The 24548-nt window shown below is 46.0% G+C and overlaps 1 protein-coding gene across 4 annotated transcripts in view; it reads right to left on the minus strand.

Moving 5' to 3' along the window:
* CACNA1H (calcium voltage-gated channel subunit alpha1 H) overlaps nt 1–24548 on the minus strand; it is a 127430-nt gene that overhangs the window by 7698 nt on the left and 95184 nt on the right. The window contains exons 24-32 of one of the 4 annotated variants that reach the window (XM_026858814.1): nt 19616–19767; nt 17515–17624; nt 16234–16367; nt 15601–15671; nt 6695–6773; nt 4451–4572; nt 3624–3962; nt 1788–1940; nt 473–1686 (exon numbers count right to left, since the gene is read on the minus strand). In XM_026858814.1, coding sequence (XP_026714615.1) covers nt 1516–1686; nt 1788–1940; nt 3624–3962; nt 4451–4572; nt 6695–6773; nt 15601–15671; nt 16234–16367; nt 17515–17624; nt 19616–19767 — 1331 coding nt within the window. In that variant the 3' untranslated portion in view covers nt 473–1515. Of the gene's footprint in view, nt 1–472; nt 1687–1787; nt 1941–3623; nt 3963–4450; nt 4573–6694; nt 6774–15600; nt 15672–16233; nt 16368–17514; nt 17625–19615; nt 19768–24548 lie in introns of those variants that run through there. The other 3 variants (XM_026858812.1, XM_026858811.1, XM_026858813.1) reach the window with 3 other exon arrangements.

Below are 24548 nucleotides of genomic sequence, written 5' to 3' on the forward strand. Positions count from 1 at the left end.
CGGGAGCTTGATCCCATGCCCTGGAAATCAGTGTGGCTCCTTTGAAACCCACAAAAGTCCAACCTGGACCAGCTGAGACTGCATATGGTGAACCCTGCCTGCAGGCACCCTAAGGGCTTGGGAGGATCCCAGGCATCTGACAGAGATGTGCAAGGTGGGAGTCTACTCACCGTGGGACCCCTCCCAGGCCAAGTAGAAAGGCAATAAATTGACTGTAGACAGTCTTGGTGACACAGCTCAGAGGCTCAGTTAAGCATCTGTAATCAATAAGCACAACTCCCTCCTCTTGTCTGGGAATCAATAGTCTGTTAGAGCTCTGATTTTGCTTTGGTGCAGAGGGAGCTCAAGAAGAAATAATCCTGCAAACACCTCCACAGGACATGACCCTTCCTGGGTGATTAAATGCCCAGAAGATACTCTGTAAGGAAAGGTGACTGGCAGGATACTCTGGAAGAGGGAACACTGTAACTTCTCAGAGGCCTGGAGCCAAGAGCCTGCAAACAAGCTGTGGGCAAAATTCCCAGAGGAAGGGCTCCTCCTGATTGCTTTCTGAAAGCCTGTCTCCAGCACTGCCAGCGAGCTTAGCCATTTCCCGCAGCCTCTGCGGTGGGGAAGGCAGAGGCAGAACACGGGCAGGAGGCAACTCCCTGCCTGTGCCTGCCAACACTGCTGCCCCTGCACAGGCCAGCTCTGGGGGCACCCAGGGCCATGCTGCTGGTCCCTGTACAGGTAACAAGCTCTTGGCTCTGCCAGCAGAAACTCAAGACCCTTTGCAGTGGCATTTACAAAGTCCCAAATGTCTGTCCCTGTAACATGCCTTCCCCATGATTTCCCTTTGAGTCTCTGCAGCTTCCAGGTGGCCAAGGAGCCACCGTCCAGAGCTATGAGCTTCCTTGAGGATTATACCTTAATATCACTCATCTTGCACAGGGAAAACCACTTGGTCATCAAGAGATTAACCTGAGCCCTGAATTTGCTTGGTGATGCTGCGAGATACTTGTCACTAGAAGGTGCCTTGATAGTCATGACAGAGATAAGGTGAGAAAGTGGAAAATGGCCCAAGTCTAAAGCAGATTAATTCTGGGTGGACACTGCAAGTTCTCTGATGACAGCAAATGTGCTGCCCCATTGGAGTTTGTGCATCTTCAGCACTGGCTGTGGCTTGCACGTTCTCGTGCCCACCGGAGGACATCTGGAGCTCATTCACCCCAGGGAGCGCACTGTGCTGCAAACCATGCAAAATCCTTACGTGCTGTGACCTGGGCACCAGTTCGTGGTGCAATCGGGAGCGGGCTACAGCCCTTCTCCTCTGCTGGATGATCTCCCCAGAGCATCTCCTGAATCCACAGCTCTGGTGCTTGCTGAAAGCCCAACGCTCTGATCTACTCATGCCTTTGTTCCCTCAATATTGGATCATAAACAGGTTACAGTTATGGTAAGAAAACCAAACTGTGCTGTTTTCTCCACAAAGGACTCTGCCTGCCTCCAGCTCTCAATACATCATTTGAAGACTGCTCACACATCACATTGCATGTTAAATGCGAGACTTTTTTTGGCTAAAAAAAGAGTATTTAATTTGTGTCCCACACAAAGCTGCTGGCAGAGTCGGCTGGGACATGTTCTGTGCCCAGCTCCTGCACACGCAAAGGCAGTACGAAGGACAGAGGATGGAAACGACTGTTGCAGCTGTGAAGACACAAGTTTAGGACAGTTCAGACACCACCACTAGCTGCACAGCACCAAAGCACAATGCCACAATGCAGAAGCAACGGCGCGGCGTCATTCACCTCAGCCTCGTGGCCTGGGGTTTTGTGGGAAGGTGTCAGGACATGGTGGGAAACAGAGCAGAAGGACGGGATTTCCATGATGGGAGTCTCTGCCCCCTCCAGCGTGTCTGAGTCTGGGATGGCTAAAGACACATTGTCACAGCTCAGCGCCTCCTTCAAATCAGGGAGATAAAAAGCATCAGTAGCAGAGCAAGGCTGAGTCCTAACCTTGAACACGTTTGACCCGTGGCATTTCCTAGTTGCCCCAGAGCAGGAAGGAGGAGAAAAGGAAACATGGGCTGCAAAAACTGGCACAAGTGGCAATAAAATACAGAGTGTCTTGCAACACCTTTGACAACCTCCAACAGGATTAGTCATACAAAACCCTGCATATTTGAGCTCTTCAGTGCAGCTCACAGGGAGGGCAGGACTGAGCTGCCAGCCAGGCCCAGAGAAGCCTGGGTGTCTGAGAGAGGAGGGAGGTCATTGCAACGAGCCAGACCCACTGCATGCCTCTGCCTCACTACCATCCAGGGGAGGGGGAGCCCTGGCTTGCAAATCCTCACCTGCATTCAAGCAATCTCATCCACAGGGGGAAATCTGTGGCCAGCTCCCTGCTCCTGATGGAATCAGAGCATCTCCTCTTACTACGGGTTTTCTAGAGCTAAGAGGAAGCTCTGTGTGGCTCCTGATGTGTTCGGGAGGTATTGGAAGATGAGGAAAACTCAATGAACTCAGTTTGCAATTACAGCCTACGTGAAAGGATGTGCCCTCTCTTCCCTCAATGAGAAAAGCAACCTGGGTGTTTATGGTGCATTTTACTGCAGAAATGTCTATTAGAAGCTACATTCAAATAGTGAATTCTCCATTGCCGTGTAACTAAATTTCTTTTTACCTGACTTAATAAAGTCTGATAGATTTTACAAAAATCTAAGTTAATGTAATTTAATCTCAAATCCCCCATTGATTTTGTGGTAGATTTATTTGTGATCATGGTGACAAAGCAATTTTGCATTCACTCTTAATCACACGCTGCTGACATGCGATGAGATAATGATCTCATGTCCCTCCTTCCCTGCCTTGACTTCTGATTTCCCTGTTTTTCTAGAGGACTGAGAGAAATCAGAGAGCAGGCAGTGTCTGGAAAATCAACCCATGAACCTCCAGCTTCTTGCTAAGGGGCTCTGACAATTCCCAGGGTCCCAGTCAGCCACGCCCAGCACAAGCCAGTGGGATGCTGCACCTTGCACCAGCGCCAGACATGCCCACCCAAGCTGCACACCACGATTTGTTTGAGGCTCCTTTGGATATCCCAAAGTAGGATTAAAAACAACCTGAGCAGTATATCTGTGTCTGTGTGAAGAGAATTTATGCCACGCCTTGCTGTATGTGTCAGGGCTGACAGTGCCAGCATTCCCAGGGCTTTCTGAGATTGCTCCCTGGTGCTGCTGTACCTGCTAAAATGACAAGGACCGAGGCGTGGGCTGGGAGAGCAGGACAGGGACCAGTGGCTATTATGGCTCTGAACTTAAAATTCAAAACCTTTGAATGAATTAGAAATGGCAAGAAAGGGCCTTTCAACCCTCCCCTAGAACAATGGTCAGGACAGCGTTGGCTTCAAGCAGCCGTTCACCTCCGAGAGCCCTCCTGAGATGACTCAAGATGTGGAGGTGGCAGTGACAGCTCTGCCATGGGGGGACCTGGGGAAGCTGCCGTCCTCCCACGCTGCCTTGTCTCCTGCCTCTTTGGCTCTGTGTCACTGGGGACTGCCCGATGATCAGACAGCAGTGACATGTGAGAACCGTCCCCTCCCTACCCTGAGCACCAGAAGAGCAGATGCTGTGTGTGAATTATTACCAGGGCTTGGTGCTTCACCTGCACCGCTGACTCTGACTTCACGGTCTCCTGACTTCTGTAGGGTGCCCTGCTCTCCGGGGCCACTGCACCTCCCCTGCTCCCACTGGTGGCTGAGGTGGTTGCTCCTTTGGACATCTCCAACTCGATCTCAGCATCCATCTCAGCATCCTCCTTGGCCTCTTTGTTGCTCTCCTCCAAGTGCTTCATCAGCACTGCCACCACCACATTGACCAGGACGAACTGTGCGATGAGGACAAAGGTGACGAAGTAGACAGGAGAGATAACAGGCAGGTAACTGAGGCAGTGCTTGTCTTCCCGAGTGCATTCCCGGAGAGTGTCCTGCAACAGAGAGGGAGAAGTGAGGGATTAATAAGGGCTGGGACTTTGCTTGAGCTCCAAATACAGAAATATCAAAGACAACCTGCTGAGGACTGAGAAGTATATAATAACATATCCTGGACATAACAGCTTGTAGGTACAACTAAAATGGAGAAAAGAAAATACGGACATAATTAATTACATCATCTACAAAGAGGAAGACTGTCTTACAGCCCAAAGGAACAGGACAGAGAGTTCATGATTACTCCACTCAGTCACAAGAACTGGCATAATTTTCCTGAAGTATTATATATATGTTAAAAAGATTTAAGTTTCAAGTTGGGTGAGACTTAGGACAAGTTATCACTTGAAAATACACTTGGCTTTTAAATGGGAAGTTTTAAGAGGAAATCTTTTTTGTTTTCACATAAGAATTGTCTAAATTTGTTTGAAATCGTATCTATTTATCTACAGAGAGAAGAAAATACCCAGACAGGGACTGCACACACCTTCATGATACCATTCCAGTTGTCCCCTGTTGACACCCTGAAGAGGGTGAGAAAGGCCATGCCGAAGTTGGTGAAAGTTGCGTGCCGGCTCAGACCTTCGCAGGGATTTTCTTCGCTGCAGTCTGCCGGAGGAGAAGCAGAAGCACGTCAGTGAAGCCACATTTGCCAATGCTTACTCAGAGCAGCACCCCAAACCTGGCGGAGAGACCCTGAGATATGTCGCACTGCATCACATGGCATCAGGGAGGACTGCGAAGTGCTGGCCTCGTGGTGGCCTGTGACTACTGAAGGGCAGCTGCTGAGATCATGTAGCCCAACTCTCCCTGGTGGAGGCAGGTGATATAATGGACAGCAACACATCGTGGCTTAGCAAGTCCAGGTTGGATATTAGGAAAGTTGTTTTTGTCTGGAGGGCCCCAACAGCCCTGGGACAGGTTACCAGAGAGGTAGGGGAACTCTGTCCTTGGAATTTTTCAAGCTTTGGCTGGACAAAGCCACAGCTATTCTGAGCTGCTGCTGGGGCTTCAAGTGGAGGGGGCCTCCAGAGGCCTCTTCCACCAGCACTTCTGTGATTGTCATTACTTTATCCCAACAGGCAGAGCCAACACAAAGAGATTTAAAAGGAGCTGAAAACAAGCAGACTTGCTGAGCTGTCTTAACAAATACCGCTCTACAGTACCCTTTGTTCGTAATCCTCCTGATTCTGTCCTTGTCTTGATTATTTTTTACAGAGTACATCTACCATGAGGGATATTTCACTGAGACAAAGTGGAGCAATTTGACATTTTCCCCCTGAGAATTAATATACTAATGAATGTAAATTGAACATATGAAATATGCCTCTTTCCATAAAACACAGAGTCATTAAATGTTCGTTAGGACAGGCAGCAATATCTCTTGCTAGGGCATTTCACTGTTAGGTATTTATTTCAGAGGCAAATAGGAAGGAAAACCAAAAAAGAAAAAAACACCCACAAATGACTAGTCTTGGAGGGGCAAGTGCTGATGGTTCTTGTGGCTGACATGGACTAGCAGTGATTGTGAAAAAGAAAGGAAAGTATTTCCCCATTAAATCAGGGTGGGAAGTGGTGTGCTGACTGCCTGCAGCTTGCCCCAGACGACATCGGGGCTTTCCCAGTCTGTGACCACATGCTGTGGTTACCTGGGGCTGGCACTAGAAAGATGTGTGCATGGAGACACTAGAAGGATTCAGCACAGCAGAAGGTGCCTCTCTGAATAAGACATTTTTCATCTTTGTGGCTGAAGAAATACATACCTATATATCTAGATATGTAGTATAAACCCCACAGTATTTCATCTGGGATGGATGCAGAACTAATTTTTTTCCAGAATTTGTTGAAGACTGAAACATCATTTGTCTTTGGTGGAAAGAAATATTCTGCTTTTAGGCATTTGTAATCCAAGCAGAGGGCTGGACTCATAAAGGGGATTAATGACAGCCATAAAATCACTGTGGAGGAAGGGTGCTTCTGATGCTCTTGAAGCCCTAATTGGGACGCAAGCACTGAGAGGGTAGACACGTCTCCTTCCAACAGCATGTTTAAAGGCAGTGACTGCCTTGGCTGGCTAAACTGGGCTTAGTGTTTTCTCGGGCTATAGTGTTTTCTCTCTGACTCCACCTGATTTCAGTGGTGGACACATTCATGATCAGCTACACAGTATCCTCAAGCTGGAGGAATAAATTATGCTGGACAATCAGGAACCAGTGGATGCTTCCCGATTTATGTAGGAATGGGAAGGTGATGCTGAGAATAACGGACAGACAAGACTTGGGCAGCTGGAAGAGCAATGTCAGCCAAGTGCAGAAAAGTAATGGAGTGTGGTGGAAGCTCCGAAGAGGGACATGTTTATGGTGGCATCTCTCCAGTATGAATCTGACTACCATCCAGCTTTGCAGACTCATGTTCTGTCTTAAGTAGCAAACTTCCATCTTTGTGAATATATCCATGCTGGACAACTGTATTTAAACAGCAAATAGTTCCTCTACAGCCAAGGGTGGTGTTGGACAAATCTCTAAGTGTGTGTGTGTGCACGTTAGACAGGTTCTGTATTACATCCTCATGTGTCATCTGTGACCCTGAGATCAAGAGAAAACTTTAATCTTCAGACCATGAGCTGTGAAGCTAAGGAAGTCTTGAGAATGAGAGAGAGAAGAAAGGAAACAGCTAGATACCAAATAAACATCAAGCGGATGAAATAAATTGTGTCAGACACATTACTCACCTAGCTTGCCAAACAATTCCACTCCCAGGGCAGCATAGATAAAAAACAGGAGCATAAAAAGTAGGCCAAGGTTCCCTACCTACACAAGGAGAAAGCAGAACAAGGGTCAGGCAAGTTGAGGTCACAAATTAAATTGCTCCATCACATTTTAAACACAAGCAAAAGAGGGACTGGTGGCCAGAGGTTAATCATCATCTTCCCTGGCTTCCAACACCCCGGTCCCCTTTCACAGCTCTGCTTTAACAGACCCAGAGAAGTCTCCTATGTCAGGGAAGGAGCAGATACTCCCATGTGCAAACCAGTCTCTGTGGCTGGTGCCTCTCCATCGCCCTTCCACTTACCCAGGATGCTGCCTTTGTCTGTAATTTGGCCAACTTGTAGCTGTAGCCTCAGTGGAACTTAGCATTGCACCCCAGTGCAGTGGTAGCTTAGGTAACCTGGTGCTCTGGTTTGAGTTTTAAGGGCCTTTCTCTTCTCTTTGCCAGGTTTGAGACTCTGAGCACGAAGGCTGAGGGTTTTGAGACAGTGACATTAACAAGACATGGCTCAAGCCACAAGAGGAATTGCCTGATTTTGAAAGGTTTCACTGGCCTGGAAGGCCTTCAGAAAAGGAACATATGCTCCAGCAAGATGTAAAGCTTTCCTAGCCTTGCCGCTTTACACTCAACAACTACCTGAATTTTAGCTTTCAAAAGAAAAGCCCTATTCCATCTACCAACACTCAAACACAAGCACTGTGCGGTTCAAACCCTGCGTGGTGTGCTGCTAGTAGGTATTAACGTGCACTGCAAGGTGGCTGAAGGGGATGCTAATAGAAGTGCAGGGATGCTAAAGGGAACATAAAGGTTCTTAATAACGATGGCATTACAGTCATCCGCACCAGAGTCAATCACTACATGGGGTCTAAGCCTTTATGACATCTCAAAGAGCAGATTTTTTGTGATTCAGGCAGAGAACATGAAGGGCAGAGTAACCTGCCCAGCTCTGCATTTTACCCACAACTAACTCTGGTCACATTTACCTTTCCTGCTGCTTTTAAATGCCTTGTGTCTATCAGCCTGTAACAGAGATAGAGCAATCGAGTTCTCCAGTTAGACATGGTCTCACAAGCACTATTTTATCTCTAAATAAAAATGAACTAGGTGGTGATTCAGGTAGTCTGGCCGAGGGATTCATGATCTCCAAGGTATTTTCTAGTGAACTCTACAGTTCGAGAGAGCTTTCTTCTCTGAGGCAGCACAGCCACAATGTTGCTGAGTATTTTGACCATGCTGATTAATTTCATTAGAAAGGTTATTATCAGTACTATACCTGTTATCATAAAATTAACACAGCTATCACTTATGAAGCATGGGTTTTTTTGTATTAAAGAAATGGGAATAGCCAAATCACCCAGTGGAGACTGTAATTGCTGTGAAGCCTAAACTGGCTACTACACGTGGAGCTTTCAATTCCACTAACATTATCATCATACTCCAGGGAATAATAGAGATAATACAGTGATGTGGATGGCTGGTCTGGATTATTTCATCAGCATGTACTGTCTTCTGGAATAGTGTTTCCTAATGCATGTCTGCTGGACCACTGGTGGTTTGTAAGACAGAAGGCAGTCTGCAAAATGACTGCAAATTAGAAAACACAGGAAAACAGGCACACACACCAGTGCACACACACACACACACACTGCCGGGAAGGCAAATGAGCAAATAATTAAAGAGAAAGAAAACAAAAGTGATAAATGAGTTTTCTAGGTTGAGTGTAAATTAAAGCCTGATGTAATAGGACTGTTAGAAGAGGGTCTTGGAATTTTTTCAAAGAAGTCTATAAGCTGAATATTTTACTGCCATTTTAATGCCTAATAAATCATCCTGCAAACTTCTGGCATTGAAGAAATTCCAAAGAATTTAGACTAACACCAAAGTTACTACCAGGTTATCAGTCAAAACTATTATCTATCTCTCAACATGCAAAGCGTGTTATGAACTGAGATTTGCTCATAAACAATTTGCATTTGTGTTGTGACTAACTACATTACTGAACCAACAAGTCCCATAACTAGTCCTTCAAAGACCACTTCTCACTCAGGGTTTTGCTGTATTGGCTCAAGGCACCCCAGCTACAGGCACACTAAAAATGCTAACAGAAGCATGTTTGCTAATGTGATATTTGCTGGTGTCTAAGCTTGCATTTGCCCTTGACTGAGAGCAGACACACGGGCAGTTCCAAAGCTCGGCTGATGCACAGGATATCTTGGGAAGTGACTGAATGTCTGACTGCTGTGGAAACGTGGCTACATGAAAGAGAGATGTGGGAGACAGCAGCGAGTCAAAGACCCTGAGATGGGTGATGGCACAACCTTTACAGTTAACCCCAATCCCGACCTGTATCTAGACATCCAGAATTGCTCTGGAGTGTCAACTAAGAATAAAGTTTCTCCCCATGTGCACAAGAAAAACTTGCTGGCCTGACCACCCCCTGCAGATGTAGCATCCACATGGATATGTGCAGGCACTTGGTGACTCGTGAAGTTAGAGAGGACATGAGTTTCTCAGCAGCCCACAAACACCTGATGCTCAAGAGAATGTGGCTGAGCAAAATGGCTCATGTCTTGCTTAGGTGCTTCAGCAAAACTGCTTTGTGTAGCTTCTGGCTGTACTGAATCGGCACAAGTCAGTGCCAGATTTAATATTTTATCAGTGCTAGCCCATGGCTCTCTGGTGTGTGTTCCTCAGGGAAAAAAAAAGAAGGTCCTTCTCAGTCCATGGCCTTCACCAAGGCCTGAGCACAGAGAAGGGCCCAAGGCATGCTCTCAGAGATGGGCTGAGGTGGAGGCAGCACCGTCTGCCAGCAGCTGCTGAGCAAGAGAGAAGGCAGACTGGATGTGTGTCTGTGACCTTGAGTGAGTCACTCCTCTCCTGTAACTCAACGTACCCATTTGTATTACCCTTGCGGATAGGTAATTAATGTCTCTAAAGCACTTTGAGATCTACTGAGACCAGACAAGAAAAAGACTGTACATGAATTATGTTGCTGGGAGGAACGGGAGGGGGCACAGCACATCCAGGCACTTTTCTCCAGCAGCTGAAGGCTGGGATGCCTGTGCTGGACTCCCATCAGGGACAGAGATCCAGCTCTAGTCAACAACCTCAATTCTGGCAGCTGGTCACCAAAGCAGGCTCTGAGAAGTGGTTCTGCTCTAGCAGCACTGAGAGGGTCAGCCCATGCTCTGTTTATCCATCACACTCCCCCTGACTTGGGCTGGTGCCTTTGGCTGGGCAGAGAAAACTACAGATAACACCTTTCTCTGGCAGGCAGAGACTATCCATCATTTGCTGTGGCTCCAGTGTTGAGGGGAGGCTGTGGCCTGTAGGGAGTGAAGCAGAGATGAAGAACATCTTGGAGATATTCTTGGTGCCCTAAAGTACCTCAGAAAAGCCACAAGAGAAGGCAGTGATTTCTCCTAGACTTCCACTTTCTGGCATCCTGGCTGTCATATACTGCTGGTAAACTGTGTGCCTGGGGCAAAGGGATGTTGCGGGGAGAGAGACAGCGTCATCCATCCCACCCAGAGGAGCAGGGAGAGTCTGTATGAGGAGTTACCACCCTTCACCACTGTGTATCCCAGCTGGACCTACTATTTGGCAGGGTTAAAATGGTCTGTGATCTGCCATTGCAAAAGCCCTGGAATAACCCTGCTCAGTGGAAAGAAAAGCGACTCTCCTTTCCACACACCCAGCAAAACCCTTCTCCCACTGCCCCTGCATGGCCTGGGGACGCTCTCTCTGCTTTACTCTTGCAGACATCACTGCTATCAGTTTTCTGCCTCCTCTTAAGTGAGACTGCAGTAGCTAAACACCACTGCATGTCCCATCAGAGTTCAACCTCTGACCTACACCGCTAAGCAAAAAAGCCCCTGCCTGCAGGCAGACAGAGCAACTCTGACAGGCTGTATCAGCTTGATCTGCAAGTGTGTTGCACTGATCAGGTACAAGAGGCCACCAGCACCTGGGTACTATCACCCCTCTGTTGCCCTGTCAGCTGTGTGGTCCTACCCAAATTCCTCTAGAGCCTGCTGGCCTCTGCTCTCCCTGTTCTGGGAGAGGGATTGATAGGTGTTTTCTGCTGCCCCACTTGGCTGGCTAAAGCACACTGCAGTTCCTCTTGTGTCTCTTCCCGCTCTGACATCAATTATTTCTGCACCACTGGCCCACACCTTGGCATTTCAGTTGTCCATGCAGGCAATGCACACAGCTCCCTGGGATGCCTGTCAAGAGCAATTTCTCACAAAACTAAGCTCCTGCCAATCCTTTCCAAGGACATGAATCCTCCTCATCTTCCTTCCAGCACTCTCCAGCCAAAGCAATAATCCTGGCAGCAGGAAAACACAGGCTCATTTATGCACTAGACCCAAGAGAAAATGGACACATTTGTCTGCTTGGAAAACGGAGGCCATCTGTGTGAATTCCAGGACTAGTGGCAAGGCCCAGACAGAACCTTGGAGGCTAATCACTGGTGCAACCACAGGGCCACTAGCTGAACTGAACGAGCTCCTCTTTCTGAGTATGCACTCAGTCCCACAGAAACCAGTGCTAACAGCCAGCAGAACGGTGGTTTCTCTCCCTAATGATTTCTGCTTTGCTACTCAAATCTCTCAGGCATCTTTGCACTTCTTTCCAGTGTGCAGCATGGCACACACATACCTATTTTCCAAAATCTGTCTCATCTGCAGTGCTTGCTGGTGAGACATTTCTATTCTTGCTCTCTGAGCTTCACAGTCACTGTGGGTTTTCAGCATCTGGCAAAAGCAGACTACTGTTTCTGTCCCACAACTGCTGTTAGACGATGCCAGAAAAACTCTTCAAGAGCTGAAGTTGAGATAAGCACAGGAATTACAGTGTCAAGAAGAGTTAAACTCCTGGACAGGATTAAACTACAGGTTCTGTCCTTCAGGGCACTGATAGAATGAGGAGCTTTTCACTTTTTTTCTTGGCACAGAGTCCATCTGGGGGGGGTGTTTCAAACTTTGAAGACAAACAGGAGGTATACTGTACAGTCCTGCATTTACTTAATGTGCCATCTGCAGACCAAGTGAGAAAAAAAAGAAGGAAAAAGAACCCAAATCTTTTGGTAGGAAGGTTCCACATTTTTCTATTGTTGGCCCTGCAGAGCCAGGATGGTAACTGGACTGGATTCCACTTTGTCCTCTCCATCAGGCAGAGCACTGGCAGCTTAGCACTGACTGCAGATTTTCTTACTGGCAATCGATACTAGCAGTGCTGTGCAGGCTGAGCTGGGCTGCTCAGTATGGTGGATTCACTTACACAACCAGCATTTTAACCCAGGGAAATGCAGTGTTACAAATCTGAGAGTGAAGTGCAGGCCATGCTACAGAAAGGGTGGGTTGTACTTTGGAAAGCAGGGGATGTGAAAAGGACTAAAAGATTACCATCAAATAGGAGTCTTATAGAGCAGACATTGCCTACAAAACCGATGCAGACACCAGATGTATAAGTAAGGGAATATTCAGCTGAAGCACGAGTGGTATAATTCATTATATAGCCTTAATGGGGCCAGAGGTCATAAAGTAGAGGAAAACACTTGGAACAGGTCTTCAAAACCTGCTTCATACTGAGAGATTAAAGGGTTTCTGTGTTCTATTTGCCAGACTGCAAGAGATTATTTTATCTCTTATTGCTCCAAAAAGGAGAAGTTCTAAAAGAGCAAAATTACATCCAAAGAAGAAACAAATGTGGCTAATTCAGACTAAAACCACCAGACTATTTTAGCAGAAAGAGTAAACATCTACTGGAAGAATGTATTTAATCAGTAGGGGATGGCCAGTTCCCTAACACTTTGCATCCTTAAAACAAGACCAGGTGGCTTTTAAAAGCCATGCTGAAGTGCAGAGCTTCGTGGCTGGTGTTACGGTAGGAGCAGGCTTCTGCCACCACAGGGGAGTTTTCAGCCTGCGAACAGCAATACTGAGCTGGCTTAATTAGGACTGGCAACGTCTAAGTAATGAAGTCAGTGCTGGTCACGCTATTCTAGCTCTAAGCAGTGGATCTACTTCATGTTTACACCAGCGTAGCTGATTTTAGCACTTCACACTTTAAAGTCCATGGCAGATTTTGTTTGTTCTCCAACAGGGTATGCCATGAGGGTCCACCTTCAGAGCTGAGGCTGGCGGTGCCTTTCTAGGTGACATGGCCCCACTACTACTTCAACCTCTTGGTCAACCAGCTGTGAAATTGGAAAACTTGGGTTCCTGTTTGCAAAGGAGATACTGCCTCAAGGCCGCGCAGCAGTGGGTAAAAAGGCCAGTGCTGCAGAAGCACAGATGGCCTGTGGCAGGAACCTGATATCGATTCACACTATCCCAAACATTTTCTGGGACTAGGAGGGCACAGAGGGGGTAGGCCAAGAATGTACCATTTTGAGATCTTTCCCTGACCATTCTTTCTGTCTCTCTTGCCTCTTCTCTACTCCATCTCATGAGACATGGTAGAGGAGATCTCTGATTTGGTAGAAACAAGGTTACCACACAAGGAGGATGCAATAGGGTAGCAAGTCTTCCTGCACTGAAAACAGCAGCTCAAGGTCAGTCTGAAGTTCCAGAAGAGGAGACTGAGCCTGTACTGTGACAGCTTCAATCTTGGATCAAAATGCTAACATTCTCCCAACATAGTTAGTTCTCTAAATTCAAGTCATATCTGCTGCTGAATAAGTGTACTGCAATGGCAATACCTTGCCATAGTAAGCCCATAAATGGGCATTCTACACACACCAGACAAAGAATTTCCCCCAAAACCTTAATGAATAGACATCAAATTAACTTTTCTTGTCATTTAGCAGACACATTCAGTGAGGATTTTCCAGCTGTGGTTATAGGCTGCTACATTAACTGGGGTAGGAACTCTTTCCCTGTCTTTGAAATGAAAGCTGTAGCTTCATGAAGTGTGATTGTCGTCAGCGGGGTCTTCCCAAACCTCCCTTCTCATTTTCTGAATTTCACTGGAGGACAAAATGACATTTTTATCTGCCCAAGAACTACTTGGAACATCCCTGGGGATTTCCCTTTAAAAGACTTTGGTTTGAATGTAAACTGCAAAAACACCACAAGGAAACAAAAAACCTGGCCTGCAGCCACCCTATTGTTTGGGGGGGAAGAAAAAACAAGGAGAGAGAAAAAACATGCTCTGTAATCATAGTGCTTTTGAAAGAAAAAAAAATAGACACAAATCAAATGCTTTCTTGAAATGCCAAAACACAGGTCAGGTTGGTAAATTCCATGCTTTAGCCTCAGCCAAAATCCTTCACTGAAAAGGAAATCTGAATACCAAAGGGCAAATGCCTCAGATGAGAAACATTTTTATGGCAGTGATGAAAAGTAAAGGTCTTTCCAAGAAAAAGAAATTCCCCCTGTTTTCCAATTCATTTTGAATAGATACTTTGCACGTAGGAACTAACTCACTCATAGGAACTAACTCATAGGGGTATATTTGGGTAACTACATGTACTAGTTCTATTGATTCTCATATGGCCACTCATATTCTGGAGAAGATGTCTCCATCGTGTCTGCTTTTGGCCAAGCCACAGTGTTATCATCCTGCCCTTGAGATGTGATTCCTCTGCAGACAGCTGAAGCTGATCAAGATGTGACTGCCCACCGTGGTGCCCTGGGCATACGGGGCTGGGAGAGGGGAGGCCCGACTCTCCCCATCCATCCCGGGGCACACTGTGATGGCTTTTACACAGAATGGAGTGGGTTCCCTCATAAAGCTCCTGCCAATGACTCAGCTGTGTGTTTTTTTGGAGGGGTTGAAAACTAAGGACTTGTCTGACCATGCTTGTGCATTCTACAAGTGCTGCTTCTGAACTGCCAGCTCAGAGAGGGCAGCTGCAGAGTTTCTCTGTCTCATTTTTGATGGCCTGGCACCTCATATTGGTACTCACTTCTGGGTGAAGTGTGGCATTTCCTTTCTGATCTCAGAGCATCTTCACCCCCTCTTGTATAGGGGTGAATGAATCCACAAGTATCTACAGTCCCTTTCCCCACCCTCAGTACTGACTGGTGAGATACAGGATCCTGGTGTTATATGAAATAGGAATGTGTAGGCAGCTGAGCTGACTCTAAAGACTGAAAAATTAGCAATCAGACCACTAAATCTACAAACTAGCAGAACACAGCTTAAATAGCATGAGATTTTAAAAGCAAAGGAACCCTACACTTCTTGGAATTCTTCTGATGTGCTTTAGATCCTTTTGAGGGACGAGTGCAAGTCAGCAAAATACTTCTTCCATTCTTTTTTCAAATAAATGGGTCCAATAAAAAAGCAGTCACAGGAACTGAACACTTGAAGGATCTTATCAAATATCATTGTCAGTATCATTGTTCCTCTTGCAGCTCATGAGAATAAGGTGATTTAGGACCCCACTTCAAGCTTTTAACACTCAGAAACACCTTCCCTACTTGGCTTTTAAAGTCTGCAGCTCCTCTCCCAATAGATGTCAACAAGCATGGCTGCTCCTGTCTCACAGAGAAAACTGCTGAGCTGGAAGCTGCCTAATTTCAGTCCTTTCACCAACAGCTTTCTCTGCCTATCTTGGTGTTTCCTGAACTTGCCAGTAAAATCTGTGTTTTAGAAGAGCTCTGCCTACAGCAGTTGGCTCTCTGTTAACTTTTTTTCCCTAATCCTCATTTGCCCCTCTCACACACACTGTGTGAGCAGGATGTGCCATGCAAAACTGTCCTACCAAGGCACTGGTGGCAGCAGAAAAAAGCTGATATCCTCTCCAGGTGGCTTCTAGTGCCCACCAAACTCAGTGGCATAGGGCTGTCCCCAGGCCTGAAAGGCACAGTTCACCAAGGGACACAAACTGGGCATGGATGAAGTCTGGGGGCTTACCTGGGGAAGTGCCTGTACCACTGTGTCCAGGAGAGCTCGCATTCCGGTGGCCATTTTAAGCAGTTTCAGCACTACAATGAGAATCAAATTCTGGTCAACAGGGCTGGGAAATATTTCAAGCAAAACCCACATAGGAAATTTAGCTTCAGATCTCGTAGGGAGGGTTTACATCTCATTCGCCTCTATTCGTACAGATGGCAAGCTCACTGCATCCTGGCAGGGCCTGCAGAACACCTGAACATCCTGACTACTTCCCACAGCAATTAAGGACATCAGGAAAACAGACCAAAAGCCACAAGAACTCCAGCGTGCCCTAGGAGGAAAATGAGAGAGTGATGGGGAGACACTTCATCAGTGAAAAGCATCACCTCAAGCTCTGATCCTCCCTTCTCCACGGATTCTTGCTCTTGTCTGGTATCAGTATAAAAGGTCTGTGATCCCAGGTTTGAATTAGAAACCAATCAAAGATGCCACTGGAAACACCTGTGAAACCCCACTTAGCTTGTCTCAGAATTGACATTTTGCAGCCTTGTCACCTAACTGTTCTCAAGGCAAACTTAAACAGCAGGACTAGAAGAACAAATGCCCAAACCACTTCCTGATGTGTCTGGAGACCTACAGCACAGGCCATACCTCTCGCTATCCTCAGCACCCGCATGATGCGTATTATTGTGGGATTGATGGGCAGTGCAGCATTCATCTCAATCTCCTCCAGCGTGATCCCCACAATTGACAAGAGAACTATGGCCAAATCCAGCTGATTCCACCTAACAGACAAAGAGAGGAAGGACAAAAAAAAAAAAAAATCATACACGGACAGGGACCCGAAAGTAGAGAATTATCTGTAAATAACAAGCACAAAAAAATCCCAAATGCCTCTCCTCTCTCATATCTGGTCTCATGGTCTTCTAGGTGGTACAAATTCAACTCCCTGCAGCTGGCACAAGCAGCCTCTGAGCCAAGGCTGCTGTAGGCTGTGACAGGGAAGTGTCCCTGCCTACTTCCAGTCCCCCACTGTCCCCCTGCTATCCACTTGGAGCCACTCTCAGGGACAATACACCAGGCCAGACGGACCTTTGATGTGACACAATACAGCTGCTCCCATATTATGTCACCTCTTTCTTGAATTACTCCACTTGTGTATCTCCATTGATTTTTAGCCTAACACTTGTAGAGGGTCTTCCACACCCGCACTAGAAAGACAGTAAGGTGTGAAGAAACTGAGTGTCTTTCCTATGTAATTTCCCTCACAAGTAATACTGCTCATAGCAGCTTCCAACCAACCACTCAGTCAGGACAAATGAGGCAAACAAGCTGATCTTGTGGAAAAGGTCCAACCTTACCCTGCTCCCCAGCAAGTCGCCAGACCACAACGTGCTTTTCTACACATTTGCTTCTGGCTAAATGTGAGGCAGAATAAGATAGTAGGTCTCTGCAGCTGGGATCTGAAGGCAACGGGACTGAACACAACTACCTCTGTCTGCCAAAGGCTTTACAAAGCCAGCAGTCTATCAAAGGACTGGTTTGGACTGCAAAGGAGACTTGCTCTGAGGAACTCTGTGACCTTAGATTGCCAAAACTGCTATTCGGAGGTCTGGATTGATGCTAACAGGTTGTTTCTGACCTCTAAGCCTAGCCGGTCAGACCTGGTGTAGAGGCAGATTCTGCAGGAAAGAATGTATCTAGAATTCTGTAAGATTTCCTGAATTCCTTCTGCAAAGCAATACTAGCAGTTCTTAGAATTTTTAGTTCCTGCACTATAAAGTTTGCACCCATGGAGAGACAGCCCTTTGCTCTTCCTTGCACACAGCATGTAGTACAATCATAGTAACACTGCATTTACTCAGCATCTGGCTTTAAAACTAGGTCAACACAGCTCTATCCCAAATGCACAGGAGTTTAAAATACTCTTACCTGTCCTTAAAGAACCTTCGAAAACCAAACGCCACCAACTTCAAAACTGCCTCAAACACAAAAACTATGGTGAACACATAGTTGCAGTACTTCAGGGCTTCATCCAGGGACTGAAAAGAGAGACACCAGTTAGACCAGCCCCAGCTATCCTTTCCTAGAGTCCCTGCAGAGGGACTAGCAGGCACGAGGGTGGCATATGCACAGAGATGCAAGAAGTAAAGTCCTAATAGTCTGCAGAGCTCAGTTACAAAACTGCACTAAATCACACAGCAAAACTCAAATAAAGGATTAGACACTGATGCAAACAAAAGCCTCATAAGAACTAATACTAGTTGTGCTAAAAATGTGAAGAGCTATCAATCCTCCAACTTCAGTGCACAAATTGTTCAGTCTGGGTCAAAGAGAAAATTTTACCCCTTCTCCATCTAGTAAAGTTTACTTCTTCTGAACTGCCTAGCCTTGGGTAGAATAAAACACTTGATGGATCATCTCTTTATTCCAGTGTGGCAAACCTTAGGACAACGACTTTGCTTAAAACACTCAGAAAAATAAATAACGTTGGAAATGGATTTAATCTTGCCTTCTTGAAAAATGTTCCATCTCTAGAGCTGGGCAAAGTATGTCCATATTTGGTGCAATGTTCACGCTCTCTATAGAGCTGCTCTCGGAAGTCAGGAATCTGCAGAGTTTATACTTTAAGATGATGAGTGTTTATAATGGATTTCATTGGAGCTGGAGGCCAACAATAGCAAAAGAATCTTGCTGGGACCTTAAAATAGATAGTTGCAGAGTGAAACAGCTCTTTGGTTGCGTAGGGATTTGTGGAGAGGAGGGAAGGGGAATTTAGCTGAATGTAGTATAGGTCTCTTACAGCTAGAAAATGACAATAATCAGCATCAAAACAGACACAATTGGAAATAAAATGCAATAGAGGATTCTGCAAAGCAATGTCTGCTTTGTTCACAGAGGAAGCCTCAGGCCACAGGAAAGCGCTCCTCATCACATTTGTGTGATGACTGCTTTGTTGACCCCAGATATGTGGGATGATCATGCACTGATTTTTTTGGGAACAAGACCTGAAAATGTTTTAGATGTTGGCATTCCTCAGTGCACTACTATAACTATTTTTGTTCCAGTGCCTAAAATAAAATGGCAACTTAAAAGAATGTGGGACAATTTACTATTCCATCTCAAGCACACTGCCTGAGCCTGAATTCTCATATAATTGGTGATGTTTTGCATTCAGATTTAAAGCACTGTGTTCTACATGAACATAAAACAAGTATAAATAAGACCTAATCTGTATAAATAACATTTGCATGCAAAACAATGGCTGTTATGCAAAGGAATTATGGGGGCAGAACAGCACACAGTCAGCTGGCGTAAAACACACAGGCGTTACCCTGTGGCTTGGTGCCCTCTGGCTTAGCTTCCAGGAGGCATTTGCAGGTTACCTGGCAGATCATTCAATACTAGAAAAGTAAACACTGAGCCTAGAGCTCTGTGAATGATAATGCAATGGAAGATTAATATACGTGGCAAATGGACTGTATGATTTATGCCAAGGGTGTTCTTGGGAAAGAACGATTTTATGATACATAAAGAAAAAAAAGGGTTGTAGTTAAAAGTTGGTTTATTCTAAATTCATTGAGGAAAAGAAACGTTGCTCTGCATGCATTAACTTCATGTTTGTATCTGTTAGTGGAATGTTCTAAAACTCTGGACTGTTTTACAGTTTAAGAGTCAGTCATGTCTGGGATCAGGAGAGGAAATATTTGGACTGGTCTTTTCCTAGTAAAAATTCACTTCACTCTCCATTAGCCTTATTCTCTGTCTTTTTTACACAAGAGCAGGAAAATCAAGCTTTTGGTCGAGGCAAGCGACTCATGAATGATAGAGCTGGCCTAGAGTTAGACAGGTTGCGATGCTGAGTCTGGAGCTGCTGAGGCTTTCAAACACCAGTGAATGGTTCCAGGGAAGCAGGGCTGGCTGCAGACCTCACTGGTCAACAGCATCCCAAGGGAACAGGGTACAGTCCTCAGGTCCTCTGCTACACCATGCTTCTGTGTTTCACAGCCAACACATTGATGGGTGACTTTACCTTTGGCTGGTTGTAGTGCTCCATCGACATAGTGATGACATTGACCCCAATGATGAACGTGATGAAGAGGTCGAGATAGTGGCTGGTGCAGAGGGTATGAATGTACTTCCGTGCCGGGGAATAGTCAGCGTAGTAAGGCCTGCGCTGGGCTTCTGCAGGAAAAAACAAAGAAAGGCAACGCAGTGAACGCAGGCCCTGCTGCATGGTTGGCAGCCATCATAACACGGCCTGTGGGTCGTGTCTTACACATGCCCAGATTCAGCCTGTGGGAGAGCTGATTCAAGCAAGCCATGTGAAATGGCCAAATGCTTCTACCTAGAACCTTCAAGAACCACAGTGAGGTTATCAGGCTCAGCCAAACGTCTTGTGCCTGCAGAAGGGACCTCTACAGCTTTGACAACCAGGCCTGTTTTTCTCCCAAGTGGTCTCTGTTCTTAGTGCTCTTCTCTCAGGCTAGAGGACAGACAACATTTTCACTTAATGGGACTCTTGTCACAAACCAGAAAGGGTGAGAAGAAGGATGGAAATGTGACCCAAAGCCAAGAGAAAAGCTTCAAACCCAGCAAAGCTTCAACTCCAGTTTAGACAAAAGGCTTAAGGTAAGTCTCATTGGTCTGAACTCTGATGTATAACTCTCCTAATCCTGCTGATGTCAGGAATGTTCCGCTAAGAGAAGAACATAACCTGAGCTTAGCTTCTGTGAGAGAAGGCTTTTGGTGCATTTTAAATGTCTAAAGAAAACATAGTGATGCTTGTGGCAAAGAAGGACACATGCGTGAGGGTTAGTAGCACATGGGAGAGCATCAACAGCAATGGCACTTGGCATTTGTCTCTACAAAGACTACCAGCACAAGCTCCTCTGGAAATATAAACAATTGCAAGGGCATGGTTGCATCTAAAAAGCCATTCAGGCTATGAGCACATGAATTTTATATTTCTGCCTCTGGTCATGACTCCTCCTTTCTTCTCTTTGAAATGGGGAAATTTCTGCACATGACCAAGTTCCCAGGGCTGTTCCAAATAGAGTGTTTGGACACTGCCCCACAACAGAGTTGTATTTACTGCATGTGTCTCTCCTAAATTAGACTGTGACCACAAGATGGCTGTGGACACTCAGATGGAGTCAATTTTCTTTCAAACTTAAGAAATGTAAATATTCAAAGAGTGTACTTAAGGCCAAAGTCAGCATTACTGTAGATTTTGCAAGTGGAAGAGACATGTTAGGTCATACTAAGTCAGAGCAGTATTGTTCTTAACAGAGGGTTTTTTTGCAAATGCTTCAGCAAATTCAGCTTTAAATGCATGAGGAGCTGGGAAAAAAAGAGTTGCTTCACCTTAAAAATCAGGAGGGAAATAAGTTCAAAAGTACTCTGTGGCCTCATGAAATACATCTTCCACTCCTCTTCTTTTGCTAATATCTTTCAGATGGAGTGGAGTGACTCTTGAAATGTGGTGGGTTTTTTTTTTGTTTTTTTTTTTGTAGTGCAACTGATGCCAGATTAGAGTCCAAAACCCTAAAATAAATTGGATAAAGGGAAACTGAATCTGTTACTCTCTTTCAACTACTATTTCTTCCGGTACTTAAAAGTGGAGTGGAAGCATTTGAAAAACATTTCCTTCTGACCAGGGTCACCTAGACTTATTTTTTCTGCTAATGGGTGTGGAAAAACAAGATGAAAGCAAGGACAATTGTTTTTCAACACATTTTTCTGTTGCTTTCATGTGCTTTAGTCCTACCAGTCATCTTGGACTGGTAAGGCTGTCTTTGCTACTGAGCTCCGAAAATCTTCCGATGTGCCTAAAAAATAATAACAACATTGCATTTAAGTTTGTACAATTTGCTTTCATGTGCATTTAGGATTACGACAGACTTTTTAAAAAAACAAAATCTTTTTGGGAATGAAAAAAAATCAGCTTGTAGCGAGGTCTGAGATTACTCCAAATAGTCAAGCATCCATTAAGGGACTATTTATTAATGACTAATCATTGATTAATGGATTTCAGAACAACACTTGCAGAGCTGGGCAGTGTGTGAACACACTGGCTAGTCTGTACACTCGGTCAGTGCTCAGCACTGACTATGCCTGGTCAACTGGTTGCTCAGGAAACTTGGGACAGGTTTAACTTGACTTGGGATGAGGGAGCTCTAGGAAATGCCCCGCTCATTTAGGATGCACTACACCCCTGAAGCCATGTTAACAGATGAAAAAGAAACTTCTGTGGGGACACATACATGGACAGTCTGGCATAAAGTTGGCAACATTTTGAAACACATGCAACGACACTGCCATGCTCAGTGCAGCAACCATGCAATGTCCATTAGAGGAGATACTGCTCATGCGAGGCTAACGGTAGTGACAGGGGGGAAGGACAGGCCAGCTTCTGCTCTTGGCAATGCTGGTGTTGGGTCAGGACAATCCTATGAAGGCAGAGGGGTTGCAGCAGGGTGAAAGCAGTGAGAAATCAGCCACACAGCTTCACTGCAGCTCTGACCCCCTCTGAGCAGGGGGGAGGCTGTGTTTCAGAGCTCCAAGGCCCCCAGCTCCGCTGGGTCACTGTTCGTTCCCACTCCCTTTAGGAACAGAAGTTTTACTTCAGTCAACAGCACAGCAAGTGGCTCTGGCCTCCCTTCAGTTCGGACACATATTTTTACCTCTTAGTGAGAATATACTATGTTATTCTCCCCAGTTTTGGTCTAAGTGTTCACAGCACATACGTATTGCTACAGCCTGCTCAACCAGAGACATGGTGTCTGCAGGAAAACCTGCGTGAGGAGAACCACGGACCATGGGGATGTGGGCACAGCAAACAGGGGAGATCTAATGCATCATTAATCACAGTAGGCAAAACGCAACCTGTGCCTGGTTTCTCCAGGGAAATGGTTTCTGGGATGAGACTCCAACCAGCCAACTAGCAGACTTGTATCAGACACAGACAAATATCCCTTCAGCTGCAGCTGATGGTTTGAATTGGTGGAAATGCAGGAGGGAAAGGAGAAACCATCAAACATATGCAAAAGGAAAACCACAGTCCTTTCTCGCCCCCACTTCTAGATGTTGGCTAATGTTTGAATCTCACCTCTCTGCAGAGTATTTAAACTTCTTTGCTTGTGATTCTGCTGATGTGAAAATTAATGAAGCACTGTCTCCTAGCTTAAAAGCATTTAGGTTGGCATTACAATTGCTAGCTACAGCTCCTCCATTATTCTCCTCTGCATGAAACATTAGAAAGCCCTAATGGGTTTATATGCATGCTTGGCACAAAGTAGCTCTATACCTGCAGCTGCCTGGAAAAATAAGCAAGATCATTTGATAATTCCCTAGCTGGAAATACTAAACACTCAGATACGTGGTGCCCAAAATTTTAGTTACAGCTCAAATGTTTCTGCTGAATAGAGAGATGGTTGTTGCACTGAGAGGATGGACTGATTTAAATACCACTGTGTGCTGCCCACGATCGCTCACCCCTAGAGAGAAAGGTTTACAGTCAGTGCTTTGAAAGGCATCTCTGCTGGGTCTTAAAAGAAAACTGGCCTCTTCCTTCTACAATGCCCAGACACTGAGCTCTGTGTTGGGAAATGCCTCAAGGGGAACACGGCTGTGGCCACACTTCTCTTGTACCGAGTGGAAATCAGGAAAAAGCATTTCCTTTTCCAAGTTCTCAGTTTTTGGGGTCTTCCCAAGGACTAGCGACTTGGTTACACTACTGTAAAGGCACTCGCTGCTCCCCAGCTCTGGGCTCCCTAGGCTGTTAGGCATTTCCAGCTTTCCCAGCGTTGCCTGCAGTGCTTTCAGTACACAGTGTCACCCACTCCCCGCCCGCAGCCTTTGAAGCTCAGAGCACTGCCTGCATTTGACCTGACCTCACGCTCTGCTCACTGGGCCAACAGCTGCTGGCTTCATGGCAGATACGGGCGGGTTGGATTTGGCCCCATATCCTGAACACAGAGGAGATCAAGCCAATCCATGTGGTTTTACTTGAAAACTTTAATCTGGGGAGGCTGGTTTCGGTCTGTGTCTTCTGAGAACCTCATTAAAAGGTTAGGAGCTGCAGGATTATTAAATTACACTACACTTATTTACATAGTAGATATAGTGGATGGAGGTAGTGACTGTGTCAGAAAAATATTCTAGTTTATCTTGAAGTTCTACCTTCACATGAAAAAGTATGCTGGGCAGTTCTGTCTTTAAAACCACATCAAATGCATTTCTGTGGGGTATTCAACCCCCTGCCCTCTTTTCTCTTGTGAGCAGAGTTAACGGTCAAACCCAGGGCCTTCTTTCAGGGCTGGCCCTGGTCTCAGCTAAGTTTATTGCAGCCCAGTCATGAAGGCTGGGCCTTAAGGCCGCTGCTGCTGTCATGGTGGCAGCACCTCGCTGATACTTTGGGCCCAAGTGTTCCATTGCTGGTGCCTTGAGGGATGCTTGTCACAGCAGCAGAGAGAGTCAAGGCATGATGACAAGGGTGTGGGGTGCCACCTTGTGCCAGTCCCTTCCTCAAAGTGGCTCTCAGTTGGGGAACAAGAATCTTTTTGGAAAGGTCTGAGGTGGTGTCTGATAGCAGAGATGTGGGCTGAGATGGACCTTCCTGACGGACTCCTGAGAGGCCTAAAAAGTACCCCCAGACAGATATGTAATAATTCCTCACCCCACCTGCATGAGGTCTGATAAGGAGCTGTGTCCTGCTGCAGGGCTGTGTCCTCCACGGAGCAATCCCTCTGCCAGGCTCACAGCTCTGCATGCAGGGTCCAAATCCTGGAACCAGGCTGCAGAGCCTGGGATTTGTACCCAGGGCCTGCTTGGATGGGACTGTCCAGACATAAACTGAGGCTAACCCATTTCTAAGCCTGAGCCCAAGTCTACTACAGCTCAACAGTGCGTTTCTGTGTGTATAGGTACCTACAGATGCTCAAAGACTTCAATACACAGAAACA

Source organism: Athene cunicularia (assembly GCF_003259725.1).
Source record: "Athene cunicularia isolate RWA chromosome 14 unlocalized genomic scaffold, athCun1 chr14_part1, whole genome shotgun sequence".
NCBI classification, from domain to species: Eukaryota; Metazoa; Chordata; class Aves; order Strigiformes; family Strigidae; genus Athene; species Athene cunicularia.